General features: G+C 33.3%; 1 protein-coding gene across 1 annotated transcript; it reads right to left on the minus strand.

Annotated features, from left to right (window-relative positions):
- Positions 1 to 300: 300 nt before the first annotated feature.
- On the minus strand, positions 301 to 3425 carry LOC145558897 (arginine decarboxylase-like). Its single transcript, XM_081620262.1, has one exon. It carries the CDS (start codon positions 2870 to 2872, stop codon positions 629 to 631), a length of 2244 nt encoding a protein of 747 aa, XP_081476388.1. The 5' UTR covers positions 2873 to 3425; the 3' UTR covers positions 301 to 628.
- Between the last annotated feature and the right edge of the window lie 11252 nt (positions 3426 to 14677).

Raw genomic sequence — 14677 nt, forward strand, 5'->3', positions numbered from 1 at the left:
CACAAGAAGCTATAGAAAACGTTATCACACAATCTATATACCATTATACGCCAACAATCCATTACTCAAAAGCGTCGTAAAGTGCAAGTGCAAAGACCGAACCAAGGCCCTACACAAGATCAACAATGAATCTTACAAGATTTCATAATCTGTCAAAAGATAACCATTCAATTGTAGCAAAGAATTAAACACAAATTTGAATTAGAATGTAAATTTGGACTAGTTCACCTAAAATTGATGAACAAAAGAGGTAAAAGAGCAATCATTCAATTTGAACCATAACCAATATTAGACACAATATAGGATGTAAAATGAGACTGGATTTCGCCTTGAAATGGTTAATAAAAAAGGTCTAAATAACAATGACATGACAGGAGAAAGAACGCGAAGAACACCGGATTTTAACAAACATTAATCCGGGCCTTACCTCCTCCAAAATGTAAACTCTATAGTCCTGATCCTTACACTTTGCCTATGTCATGCAAATTGAAATTACTAGATTAAAATGAAACAAGAAAACTCTAATTGAAAAAACAGACTACGGCGACTTCTGATGACGAACTAAACGACCATCCATGGTCAGCATTATTGGGGATGTTGGTTATTTTCTAAGAACAGCATACAGCTCTCAAGCACAGACATAAGGCCACTGCTCATCCTCGCCGTTAGCAACCTCAACAGCATTGCCGTTGCAGCTATCCTCAGCACCACAGAAGTAAGGATGATGATACCCATTGACATTGTTGTTATTGCCATTGATAAAGCCACAAGACGAAGCAATAGGCCCTGCCACAAGATACGGCATATTGTTGAAAGAACGGGCTAGCCCGTTAGCAAGGGTAGCAGTGTCATCCTCGTTGTTGTGGAGACACTCCTCAGCCCTGTGCTTGAGAGTCTGGAACATGAGCTCGGGCTCGTGCTGCATCACCCGGAGGACATCACCACAAGACGGTCCAGGAACAGCTCGCGTCACTGCGAAGCTGTGAGGACCATCACTCTGCATAACCCGAACAACGCTCGGGCCTCCAAACAAGTTGTGGACTCCTCCAAGTGCCTCCTCATAAGCCCCGCCCAAAAACATCCCAAGATAATACCCATCACCACCACCACAATTGCCACTCTCTCTCAATTCATGGAGAGGCAAACTCGATTCGCCTCCGATAAACTTATCAATCTTACCATCACTATCACAGGTTAAATCAGATAAAATCCCTCTAACCCCAGGTCTTTGATCAAGCTTATGAATTGGTGTAACAGGAAACAACTGCCCTATCCCCCAGAAATCAGGAATTGAAGTAAAAACTGACAGATTAACATGGAAAGTGCTCACCGAGTCGCTCACACCGAGCGCGCTCGAAACCATCTCACACAGTCCGTCGACTGCAGCAAGCTGCTCCATTCCCAAGCACCCGTCTTTGAACTGCTCAATGCAACGCTGCTTCAACTGATCAGCATACAGCAAGCAGGCATCATAATCTCCATTTGTAACAGAAGCAGATATACTCCTGACATCTCCACGAGCCTCCTCAGGCAACCCCTCGACTAGATAGTTCAATTCCGAAGGCGACATTGCCGGCGGGGCGGCCGCAGCAGTGGAAGACACGGCCTCAAACACCAGAATTGAGTGGTGAGACACAATTGCCCTGCCACTTTCACTGCAGATAACAGGGTGCTTCATCCCTTTCCTGTCACAAACAACCTGAACAGCTCTAACAACAGAGGAGGCATACTCTTCTAATGTGTAACCCACTGATATGTCTGATTCAGTCGATTTGGACCCGTCGTAATCGATCCCGAGGCCGCCACCAATGTCTATGACCCTCATACAAGCACCAAGACGGGCCAATTCACAGTAAACCTGAGCACCCTCAGCTACACCATCAGTTAACAAAGTGGTTGATGGGATTTGAGACCCAATGTGAAAATGCAACAGTTGAAGACAATCTAACATCCCAACTGCATCAAGCTTCCTGACAACCCGGAGGATCTGAACAGTAGTTAACCCGAATTTCCCCTTCTCACCGGAAGTCGAGCCGAAATGACCCGAATGCTTGGTCCTGAGCTTAGCACGGACCCCAATTACGGGTCGAATGCCAAGCACACGGCTCAATTCAATCACCAAATCAACCTCCTCTTCTTGCTCAAGCACAATGACAGTATTAATCGCAAGTTTCCTTGCAATAATCGCAAGAGAAATATACTCAGCATCCTTAAACCCATTACAAACCAAGAAAGCATCAGGGTGTCCCTTGCACAAACAACTCATAGCAAGCAAAAGCTCCGGTTTCGACCCGGCTTCGAGCCCAAACCGAAACCCAGACCCGAATTTCACAATATCCTCCACCACAAACCGATCCTGGTTACACTTAACAGGGTAAACACCCTGGTAATGAGACCCATATCCATTCGATTTCACGGCGAAATCGAAAGCGCATTGAAGCGATTCAAGCCGGTGTTTCAGAACATCAGGAAACCGAACAATGAGAGGGAATTGAAGACCCAACCCACCATTCGATTTCTCATCAGAAACCTTCTTCACAACCTTCAAGAGATCAATTTCCTGGTGAGACAACGTGGCATCACCAAATGGGCTAACGGTAATATTCCCAGAACCATTGACGGAGAAATAAGGAGGACCCCATTTGTCAATCCGGTAAAGCGCCGATGAATGAGACGGAGACCACTCAGTGGTCATGGCGGTGGCGGTGATGTTCGTCGGAAAAAGTTCGCCGGAAAAGAAATCCGGCAGGGGAAGAGAGAGATGTTCGACGATGTCGTTGTTGTTGGAAAAGGCGAAGCCCGGAGGACAACCACCACCGGAAACGACGGTGGGGGTGGCAGCAGCAGAAGCGTCGATAATACACGCCGGCATCTTTATCTTCCCCTTCCGATCTGTTTTCACTCTCCTACAAAAACTAATCTAAAAAATAAAAATTGAAATGGGTTATTTAGGAGGTGGTTTATTCCGGGGAGGAGAGAATATAAATAAGAGGGGAATTTTGATATGTTTTGTACAACCCAAAGGTGTATCAATGGGGGCTTTAAAACCCGCCGAGGCCGAGGCCCCGGCTACCCCCTTCAAACGGAGCAGGAGATAGGGTAACCCAAAGTGAACCAAACCCGAACACAGGTATCACACGGCCGTGTTCTACCCACAACGACTTCAGGAGAAGGTATATCACAACAACGACAACGAATACGAATTCGTAAATAGTTTTATGTAAATTGTTACAGATCTAGATGAAACTGACCATGCAGGGGGAATTGTTTAGTATTGATGATTATAGATCTGGGTTTCGGGGATTGGGGCGGAGAGAGAGTAACAGAAAATGCTAGGGTTTGAATGCGGATTTGTTTGGAGAAGAAGAGGAGGAAAAAGAGGAGAGAGAATCGGGATTGTGTTGAATGAGGGAAATGAAAGGAGAGAGTGGGCGAGAATTGCATGAAGGGTTCGAGGTTGCTTTTATAGGAGCTGTGAGCTTCGGGATGAATTTCTATTTTTTATTTTATTTTTTTTTAATTTAAAAAAAAAAAAGGAAAAAATTATTTATTTTGTTTGTTACGTGGAGAGCGATAATGTTTTGCTTTTTGTTAATTTCCCATTAATTCGGGTCATTCCTATAATCTCATTCTCTTTTATATACTTTACTTGAATTGTAATTTGTATGGTGAGAGAATGTGAGATGTGACATTAATCCTACATACTCCATATACCGCGATAACTCATATAATCAATAATCAAGAGTATTTTTTCACCAAAAAAAATAAAATAATCAAGAGTATTTAAATATTACTGGACTAGACCTTGCTAAATCAGTTTGTCACTCGTATATATAATTTGGAGTGTTTAAAAATCAGAATACATCGGGCTAAATTGGTTTAGTCTTTGGGTCATAATTTTTCGATCCCTTTATACTCTATATTGCAATTTAATCTAGGATTTAAACAGATTGTTAGTTTTATGCATAAGCAAACTATACCTAGATAAATGTCTCAAATTTGACTTGATCCAAATACAAATGAAATTAATACTTGGTTTTATATATAAAAAAACAAAGAGCCTTAATCAAATTTGTAATTGTCCAGCTTCATATCCGACCTAATCACTTTTAAGTTTTAACCAAACAACTTATTTGCTATTACCTCCAAATCATATCCATTCGTTTACTACCAATTTGAAGCCCTCTGGAGTAGCTTGGATGGTCCATTTATCTCTCTCATCCACACATCTTAGTGGAGGGCATGATTGTTGGGGATGATAAAGGAAGATAATAGGGAATTTTAGGATTCCATCCATCTACAATTCAGCCTTGCAATTTTTATGCATGTGTCGTCATAACTTTAAAACTTGATTTGAAGACCGATTAGGAGTTCCCCTATTTATAGTTCTTTAAACTTTATTCACAAAATTAAATTTTCCAATAAACTTCAACTTTACATACTTTTGGTTCAATGAAATTTTGTTCATTATTACACATAATTAAAAAAACATAGTATGTTAAGAAAAAAGATAAAGATACAATAATATGGAGTATAATCTTATGAATATAAGGATATTTCAAGCATATGTGAATAGTACTTTGTATTAAAATCTTTTAATATTACCTCTATTTCATATTATTTGCAACGATTTGACATAAAGTAAAGAGGAAAAATGTCTAATCGTTGCAAATAATATGAATCGGGTGTATATAACTAAATTAATATATATATTGAAGTAAAGGGCAATTAGAGCGAAGTTTTCATTGATGTATATGGTAACTTCGTACTCCTTCAATAATAAATTCAAAGTGTTTTTTATAACCGTTCATAAGAGAATAGTTTATGAATAGAGCGAGACACTTGAGTATGAGGGTGTAACCAAATATAATTAATATTGTATCTCGTAACATCACTATATGGATACTTCGGGATTTCATACCCTCCTTCTCTCTATGGTGTCTTGTCAATCAACCCGGACAAAGGTTCACCTAGCTAGATTATCAGGTGTCAATTCAAGAGATTAATTATTAATCAAGTCTAATTAGGTTGGATTATTTCAAATATGAATCACAATAAATCATTATTTTTCACTTATCAAACTTAATAGGGTTAAAAATGATTGTTTTAAATCAGTCCGTTTTTCACACATTTATTTTCCAATAAAATAAGGAGTATTCTTTCTTATAGTCTTACCTACAAAGAAAGTAACAATAATTGTTAGCAATCAATACAAAAAAATTTCTAAAATAAACACAAACATAGACATAAATATTAAAGAAAATTAAAAGGGGATGGGATAGATTGGGATTTGTTCCAAAAATGAAGCCTGAACTAGTTATGACCTTTACATTACACAACAATCATGGAGCCTCTTTCACTCACTCTCGCATCTTCTACTCTCGTGAATCATGGTCCACTTTACTAACTACTCCATATTTCGACATAAAATTATAACTACATTTATCCTATTGAAGAACTTTCCTTGTTTTTGTTTTTTCAATTGAATTGAATTGAATATACACTTGATATTTTTTTTAGTTAAACCTCCCTTAGCTTAGCCGTGATCTTTACTCGTAGTAGCTTGTGATTTGGTTTGCGGTGATTATTCCAATGCCAACATTATTCATAACGTGTTACTTCCGCGTCAACTAATAAATGGTATAGGAATGGGATACTTCCATTGACTTGATGTGATGCAATTCACAATTTAGTACACCGTATTACGTATGAGCATATGCTAATTTTATGGTGGGGTGACTTCTAATTCTAATTTTTGGTCATTGACCACTAATTTTATAAGCATGTTGGTACTTAATTTGTACTATTTGATACAATTATTGTTTGGTGATATAAGTTTTTGTAGTGAATGTGGAATCTTGCGCAAATATAGTTTTATCGTTGATAAGTCTAATATGTAAGCATTTGAAAATTACACATTAACAATAAGTAATATGTACTTTGTATGATATAATATACTTAGTATACTTTTTTGAATGTTAATCGTGAAATAATTTTGTACCTTTTAAAAAAGACTTTAAAATAAAAAATAAAAATAAAAAAAAAAAGCATTATGAGGGCATACTACGGTTTATGGAGTATTGGCTATTGATGACTATGCTTTATACGCTTCATTGAGTTTATTGTACCATCACCGAGCTGAGGTAGATGATCATCCTACACCGTTGTGAAGATAAGATATATATATGCAACATATGTCAACCGTATTACACTTAATTACTCCTTCATATTCCTAGTGTATCGTGTGTATATATAAGAAGATTAGACGAAGATTCTCCTTATCTCCTACGTTACTAGGGTTAAATGAGGTTACTAGGGTTAAATGAGATAAAAGGCTGATTATTACTAACTGCCAAAAACCAAGACATCCCACTACTCTTTATCCCTCCCTTACTTAGCTCAAAGATATTCTCGACACTACAATATCACATCTCTCTTTTTCTTTCCTTTCATTCCTACAAATTCTCTTTATCTAGCTCTTATCTCCATTTGTATATAAGATTTAAGCTAAGAGAATATTTCTAAAATAGTTTTGATGCAATATATTAGTTGATGCTCATTTTAAAGTATGTAGTTTAGTTAGTTATATTTTGGAAATGTAAGTAGACATACACTCTCCCGACAATCTACAAAGTATGTCTTCTAGCTAAAAGAATATGAATAGATAGATTGAGAACATATTCACTATTGATCATTTTTGTGTTTTTAGAGAAATAAATATTGCCTTTATATAAGCAAACAAGAAACAAGAATAAACAGAAGATAATCAATCATATCACTCACCCGCACTAGGCCACTCCCCTGTGCCGCAAGGCATTTATAAAAGTTTTGTATCGCTATGAAAAAATTACGGTGATTGTTATTATATATATATATATATATATATATATATATATATATATATATATATATATATATATATAGATGATGGTTACACTTTAAATTATTATGTTTTTGTTACGGTAAAATTTTAAATATTAATAACTCTAGCTATTTATGTGATTGTTTATTATTTTAAAATTAAATTAAACACTTATACTCGAAGATAAAAATTAATACTCTGTACTTATTACACGGAGTTATATTTTTCTTGCGTTTAAATCACAAATTAGAATCAAAGTGAAACTTATAACTGGTACGGAGTATCAAAATTCAAGGTGCAACATCTTAAGACACGGGTAAAGTATGAATTGAAGCAAATGCAATTTATTAGTCACCTCAACATAAATAAATTAATCCACCATTTAACACTATTCTTCTTATTATTAAATTTTCTTCCGTACATAAATTAAGCTCCAATAAAGAATGTTAAAAAGACCTTATTATAAGGTCTTGAAAAAAAAATGCAATTTAATTGAGAGTAATTACATATGAATATGCATGCCAATATGGTGGAGTAATGACATACAGTACGATAATATGAGTACTATGTAACACCATGTCACCATTACACAATATTTTGAACCACTTAAAACAAAGACGTTATGTTTTAAGAAAGGTAGTATTAATTTTCCTTAAATTTTTGGGATGATATAAGCATATAAAGAACTAGGTTAGGTTCGTGCAATAATGCACGGTTGTTAAAGTTCCTCTATATGTCATATTATTATAAAATAAACTCTTGCTATATTGATTTAGTAATTTATGTTTTAGCCAATTTTTATTTACCTTATTAAAAAATTTACATTAAATAAATTTTAACCAAAAAAATAAAAAATAAAAACTAAAAGACACATCAGGAGATGATACGTGTCATTGCTGGTGTGTCTTTTAATACTACGTATATAGTTATTGATTGTTTGAGATCATAGAATAAGAAAAGAAAGCAATGATATAAGCATATAAAGAATTGTTTGACATGATAGAATAAGAAAAGAAAGCAATAATCTCCGTAATTGATAAATTAGAGAAGAAGAGGGCGTGAGTGGTAACAGTGACGCAACTATAAAACGCAGCAAATAAATCCAAACTTACAAGTTTCAACAACTCACGATACATGAAACTTCCCTTGCATTTCCTTCCGCATATCTGTCAGTCTGTCACCCCCTCGTCTTTTTAAAACAATCTAGTGCATTTTAACTTGTTAACCATAAATAAATACGAAGTATACTAGTCCGTATTCTACTCTATTAGCGGATACATTTTGCTTTTGACACTATTTATAAACTTTGTGAGGTTGAAGCGTGGAGCAGTGGCATCGGCCGCATCGCTCCCACCTCGTATCCCTGAAATCAAGGGATCAAGCCTAATGAGACTCATTTGAGGGATTTCCCTTATCTCCCCTCTCAAATGAGCCCCCTTCTTCTTACCAAAACAAAAAAAAAAAAAAAAAAAAAAAAAAAAACTACTTATATACTTGTATATTACTTTGATATTTTAAATTTTTTATTTTAATAAAAAAAAAAAGTTGTGTCTCAATGTGTCTTTTTGAATATTAACTTTTTTTTTATAATATTGATTGTCTGATATTTTTTTTAATAATATTGATTGCCTGATATTGTTTAAAATCTTATATATATTGACAAACGTGTCTAAAGGAACATGTCAACGATTATAAAGCAGATGAAGTGTTTATGTAGTGTTAATATTTGTACTATTATTTGGAATTGTTTTACAAAGTCAAAATCAATTTAAAATCAAAATTCAACATTAATGGGCAATTAAATTATATGAAGTGTGTTATTTCAAAAAAAAAAAAAAAAAAAAAAAATTACACAAATTGTGTTTTCTAAACTTGATTTATAGAGTAATAAGGTTTTTTATTTTAAATTTTATTTTTTATACTTCAACATCCAAAAGCTTCCCCTATGTGCATTTTATAAAAAAAATATTTGTAACTTCTCTACATTTACTGTTAAATTCAATAATTCATTTCTCTAATATCTAATTACTAAAGCATTACCGTTAAAAATTGATATTTGCAAACTGTATATTGATTCAAAATTAACAAACCTACAACAATACTTTATTTATTTACTCCAAAAACAAATATTTTTCGTGCTTGATTAAAGATGTGAAGTGTTTGAGGCTTTCAAGTTTCAGCTACTCTTCGGAACAAAAATGTTTTAATTGTTCAACGAAATGATGGTGATTGGTAATTGGTTAGCCGGGCAAGACGCGACCTTTGCGGTTGTAGTGACATCCACGCGGCAACTCGACGGCGCTCTTTGACCCTAACTTCGTCTGACGAATCTCTACTTCAATTACTGTACTCCGTACTTTAATTGTCAATATCAATTTACCTAATTTACTCCGTCATTATTTGTGCGGTATTATATCTTCCCCCTTACGGATTTCTAATTTAATACAGTAATGTTCTTGTCCACTAAAATAAGTGCTCAATAAAACAAACACGAAGTAATGTATGGTTGGTGCACCCGCGATGGTGCGCCCAAAAAGATCATTAGCTATATTTAAAAGAACATGGACAAAACAAAAATCATAGATATTTATAAAGAACGTGAGAATAATATGTTCTTTAAGTCTGATTATTATGTTCTTTGAGTTTGAACAATATGTTCTTTACATTATACAATATGTTCTTTAATGTATGTACATTAAAAAAAAGAAATCAATCACCCGAGTAATCATGAAAAATAACATGTTATTTAATGTTTTATCATGTTCTTTTTGTAAAGAGTTTATGTTTTTTAACTAGAGGTGATAAAAGTTAGACCGGCCCGGCTCGATTTTCGACGGGTTTTGGGTAGAATTTTTTCGTCCCCCGAATCCGGTCGGACCCAGCCCGTAAATTTAATTTTTTGGGGGATTTGGGAATGCGTTTTTATGCAATTTAGTTAAATTACTCGACCCGAAAAACCCGCACGACCGGACCATTTTGGGCGGGTTTGGGCACAAAAACTTTGGCCCCTAACTTGGCCCGACCCGAGAACTGAGTTAACTTTTTAACCTTGGTCTAGCCCGCTCAATGATCACCTCTATCTTTGACAAACACAAACATGTTTTTTTTTGTCAAATATTATGTTATTTTTCAAATACGTTCAACCACCAAGTAACATATGAAAAATAACATGTTCTTTTTGTAAAGACTTTATATATGTTGTTTATAATGTCATGTTCTTGTCAAACACACATACACATGTTATTTTGTCAAACACATGTATGTTCTTTTGCAAACACTAGCATGTTCTTCTTTTTTTTTTTTTTTTTTCGTTGTTGTCATGTTCTTTAAAATATGTCTAATGTTCTTTCTTAGTGCACCATGTGCATGGTGATGGTTCACTATACTATTTCCAACACGAAGATCATCTTGTTAGCAGGGGCGAAGCCAGGATTTTTTAGTCTTGGGTGCCGGACTTGTTAAACGACACTCCGGTTCAAAAAATTTAAATGTACTAAGCATGTATTCTATTCACCTAATTTTACCTATTTGAACTTATTTGAACCTATCTGGACCTATTTGAACTTTTCAAAATTTATTTTTGTTGTAATTATACTTGGGTAGTTGGTAACCCTTATCAAAACCGTTATAATTTATACGTGAATAGGGCGATCCTTATCAAAACTTATTTCAGTTATAATTTATACATGAATTGGGTGATCCTTATTATGAAAACTTATTTTTTTAGGAACTTAACTTATCTAAATTTGTTAGACCTTACAAAAGTAAAAATAAGGTGAAAAAAATTAGTTTAATCTTACTTTACGAATTGAAGTACTAGATTTTTTTTTGCCCCATCAAAATGTGTGTTTTGCTCATTATCATCATTCAAATTACTTTTTGAATCCAAATTTTTATAACTATAGAAGATTATTTAATGAAATAAACAAGTAAAACTACAAATCATAGTAATCATATAAATAACATTAAAGAATCTATTAATTTAATGAAATGACAAATTAAAAAAAAAAAAAAAAAAACCTGGACGAAGAACTCCGTACTTTTTTTTTTGAAGGAAAGAACTCCGTACTTTGTTGAACTTGAACTCCCACTTTTATTTTAAAAAAAATACTAGTTATTTTTAGCTAGGTTTATTTGGGCCATACCATCGGGCCAAGAACAACCCACATTAATAATCACGTGGTTGTAAATTGTAAGAATACATGTTAAAGGATTTGTCAAAAAAAAAAAAAAAAGGAAAAAGAATACATGTTATGGAAGGACTTGATCCTGAGTCTCTTGGGTAAGAGTTTCAAGGTTTAACCAATGTGACAAGAATTGGAATGCCTAATTTACTCTATTTTAATGATATATATAATATTTTTATGGGGGCCAGTCAAAAAAAATTATAAGTCACAGATTTGGGCCGGGCCTCCACCAGCCCCCCGTCCCTTCGCCCCTGCTTGTTAGTGATAATACAGTAACAAAACAAACACGATATATTAGGAATTCTCCTCGCGAGGAGAGTTTTCTAAAATTTTCTTTTTTCTTACTCTTATTAAAAAAAAAGTACACTCATGTCTCTATCTTTTTGTCTCATTGTATTTTTTATTTAAATCAACGCGTTTTGTGTGCGACAGACCATATTATATGAGTGCTTGTAATACTAATGACTTAATGAGTAACCCCTGTAATACTGAGTGAATAACCCCTAAAAACCTAACCGGATAACCCCTGTAATATTGACAAAGTAACCTGGTAACACTGACGTAAAACAATAAAAATACTTCGTATAATACTAACAACTCATATTCATGTTGGCATACCACACAATATGTCCAATCACATATAAGAATTGTGTTGTCGTATTAGAGTATTTTTAAACGTAATAACAAAAAAAAAAAAAAAAATAGAAGTTCAAGTAATTACGGAGTACTCGTGGTAAATTACTCGATTGTTTAGAGGGGAAAAGTTATAATGGAGTAATGTTATGTATTTGTAAATACATAACAATGATTAAAATACTACATCCGGATCGTATTATATGCAACTTTGAAATTTTTTATATCTCACAAATAATACCCCAAATTTGCATATAATATGATCCGGAGCCCGGAGGTAGTATTCTAAAAACATAGAGAGAAAAGAGGATAAAGATAGAAAGAGAAAGGTCTTTAGGTAGACCCCACCTATTTTTTTATTCAGATTGTCTCACGTGATGGTGGATTACATGTTGATTGTTCTACTGAAATCTTATATAGTACAATTGAATCTAAAGTGGTACTCCGTACTATTTATGCATAAATTTAGCACAACTGAATGCATATATAGTATAATCGTTTGTTCAGTGATATTATTTGATCATCTAATGATACCAAAATATGCATTCGTATATACATATGTGCAATTACACAAATGCCCTTTGTTATGCATTTCTACACACATAACATTCGTCCCATTGAAATCCCTCTAAGGTAGGAACATAGATAAAAAGCGATGTCGTGGCAGTATCCAATAGAAAGATACAAATCTAGTGAAATGGAGGAAATTAGGTCGTATTTGAATGTGCGCTTATATTAAAGGAATTTAGATGTCTAACAGGGAGTTGAGATGTGGAAAAAACCAAACATACCACTAATAATGAAATGACTCACCTTCAATTTGGGTGGACTTTTTGTTCCTTTCCTCTGCAAGATTCTACTCTACTTAGGGGTCGATGCGACCTTTTCTCTTTTCTCATTTTTTTTTTAAAAAAAAAAAAAAAAATTTAAAAGTTGGATTCTGAAGATTCCTGATTAACCCACTGCCAATCATGGGATTCTGATTAGATCAATCCTCCCTTTTAATTAGGAGATTTTGTTTTTTAATGTCTTTCCTTTTTCTTTTTATCATTGACCTCATTATTGCCTTTGCGCTTCATTAGCTGACCGAATTCTAATACAGTATGTATTCCGATTCATGTTAATCATAACATATTATTTAAACAAGCTTTTAAAAAAGAGATTAGCTTTATGAAGGCAAAAGCAAATTTCACAAGTAAAATAATAAAAAATAATACTATAAATTTAAGGGGGGGGGGGGGGGGGGGGAACTCCATATCTTTAAAGTTTAGCTTGAAGTTATCTATACATATTACATACTATCTTGTTATACGTCAACACTAGTTTATTTATTTCTTTAAATTAGGATCTTCAGTTCAGTTCAGCTCAGCTCCTAATTTCCTTCTCTTATAAAATATTCATTTCACTTCATTTCAGTTCAGCTCAGTTTAATTCAGTTCAATTCAGTCGAGTTTAATCAATGAGAACAGACCCTTAGTTAGATAACGTTCTAGAAATTAAAATCTAATAGATTGAGCAAATAAAAAATGTTATAAATTGGTGCATATATGAGACTTAAATCACGCATAAATGCACAATATAAAATTCGTCCAACAACTTTATACGTAGTACATATCGTACGAGTAATCGATTGGTTTGGTCTTTATGACCTAATTTTTTCTGGTATAGAGAATCATGTTGTTCATTAATTTGGGACAAGTTCTTTATTATTTGTATCAAATATATGGTTTTGTAATTTGTAACGTGTTTAGGAACCTTAGGATTTGTTTTTGTTACATTTCTTAATCTTAAGTAGGTTTTTTTTTTTTTTTTTTTTTTTTTTAAATACTATATTTATTTGTTTATTTATTCTATTAGTCAAACAATACACTATAAATTACAAATTGGGGGAGACAATGTGAATTTGGAAAGAAGAGGAAGGTTTTTTTTTTTTTTTTTTTTTTTTTTTTTTTTTTTTTTAATTTTTTTTTTATTTATACGAGAAAGTAAAGGATTTCATTAATAAAAGATATCCAAACGACACTTACAAGTAATTCCTAAGAAACCTAAAATTCCAATACAAGTACAAATCACCTTATTTAGAACTAGATATATCGCAGATTCGATCAACGATCGCCTTAATAAAAAACTTCATCCGAAGCAATACAATATATGAGTTAGCAATTCAAGGAGAGGAAGATTTAAACATTACAATAAAAAAAAAAAAAAAAAAAATTACATTTTGGTGAAATGTTCTTAGATTAATCTAGATGTAAATCATATAATAGGGAAGTGATAAACATATAAGAAGCTAAAAAAATGTTGAGAATAAATTAACATTAAACCTATGCGTGATTTTTGTTCTGAATTTCTAACTTAATTCCATTTTAGAAAGTATATTTAATGCTTAAGTGTTATATACTCGTATATAATTACCTTTTAAAATATTGACTTTTGTAAAAAAAATTAATGTATGTATATTGGAAACTGTGGAAAAAGACAAATTACACGTTATAAACAAAAAAGACAAAGTAAGATAATGAAATTTATTTGTAATTTGTACTCCATAAAAATTAAATGCCAATTAATGAAGTACCTGTAACTCAATAATTTATTTGGTTGAGTCAAAATTCACATAAAGTAGAATGTTATAGAAAGTGAAAAAAGCGAAATCAAGGTCATTTTCAGTTCAATTTACAACTAAAATATGAATTAATATGATATTACGGAGAATAAGTTTATATAAATCCGAATGATTTATCTAAGTGAAAATTAGCTGAATTAAATACACCGAATATAATATTAATCGGTATTGCAATTTCGTATAGGTTAAATTGTTTATCATATAGATGGCTGGATCAGTGCAATTTTGACACGCACCCAGCAAAGAAGTTATCGGCAATTTACTCCAATGTGTACTAATACAATTGTCGGACAAAAGTTGAAAGTTTAAGCTCCCTGTTGAATACTTGTCTAATAAGAAAGGTGTATGGGATGATATCCGGGCATGACCGAC

This window comes from Chenopodium album, chromosome 9 (genome assembly GCF_948465745.1).
Source record: "Chenopodium album chromosome 9, dcCheAlbu1.1, whole genome shotgun sequence".
In the NCBI taxonomy this organism is placed as follows: domain Eukaryota; kingdom Viridiplantae; phylum Streptophyta; class Magnoliopsida; order Caryophyllales; family Amaranthaceae; genus Chenopodium; species Chenopodium album.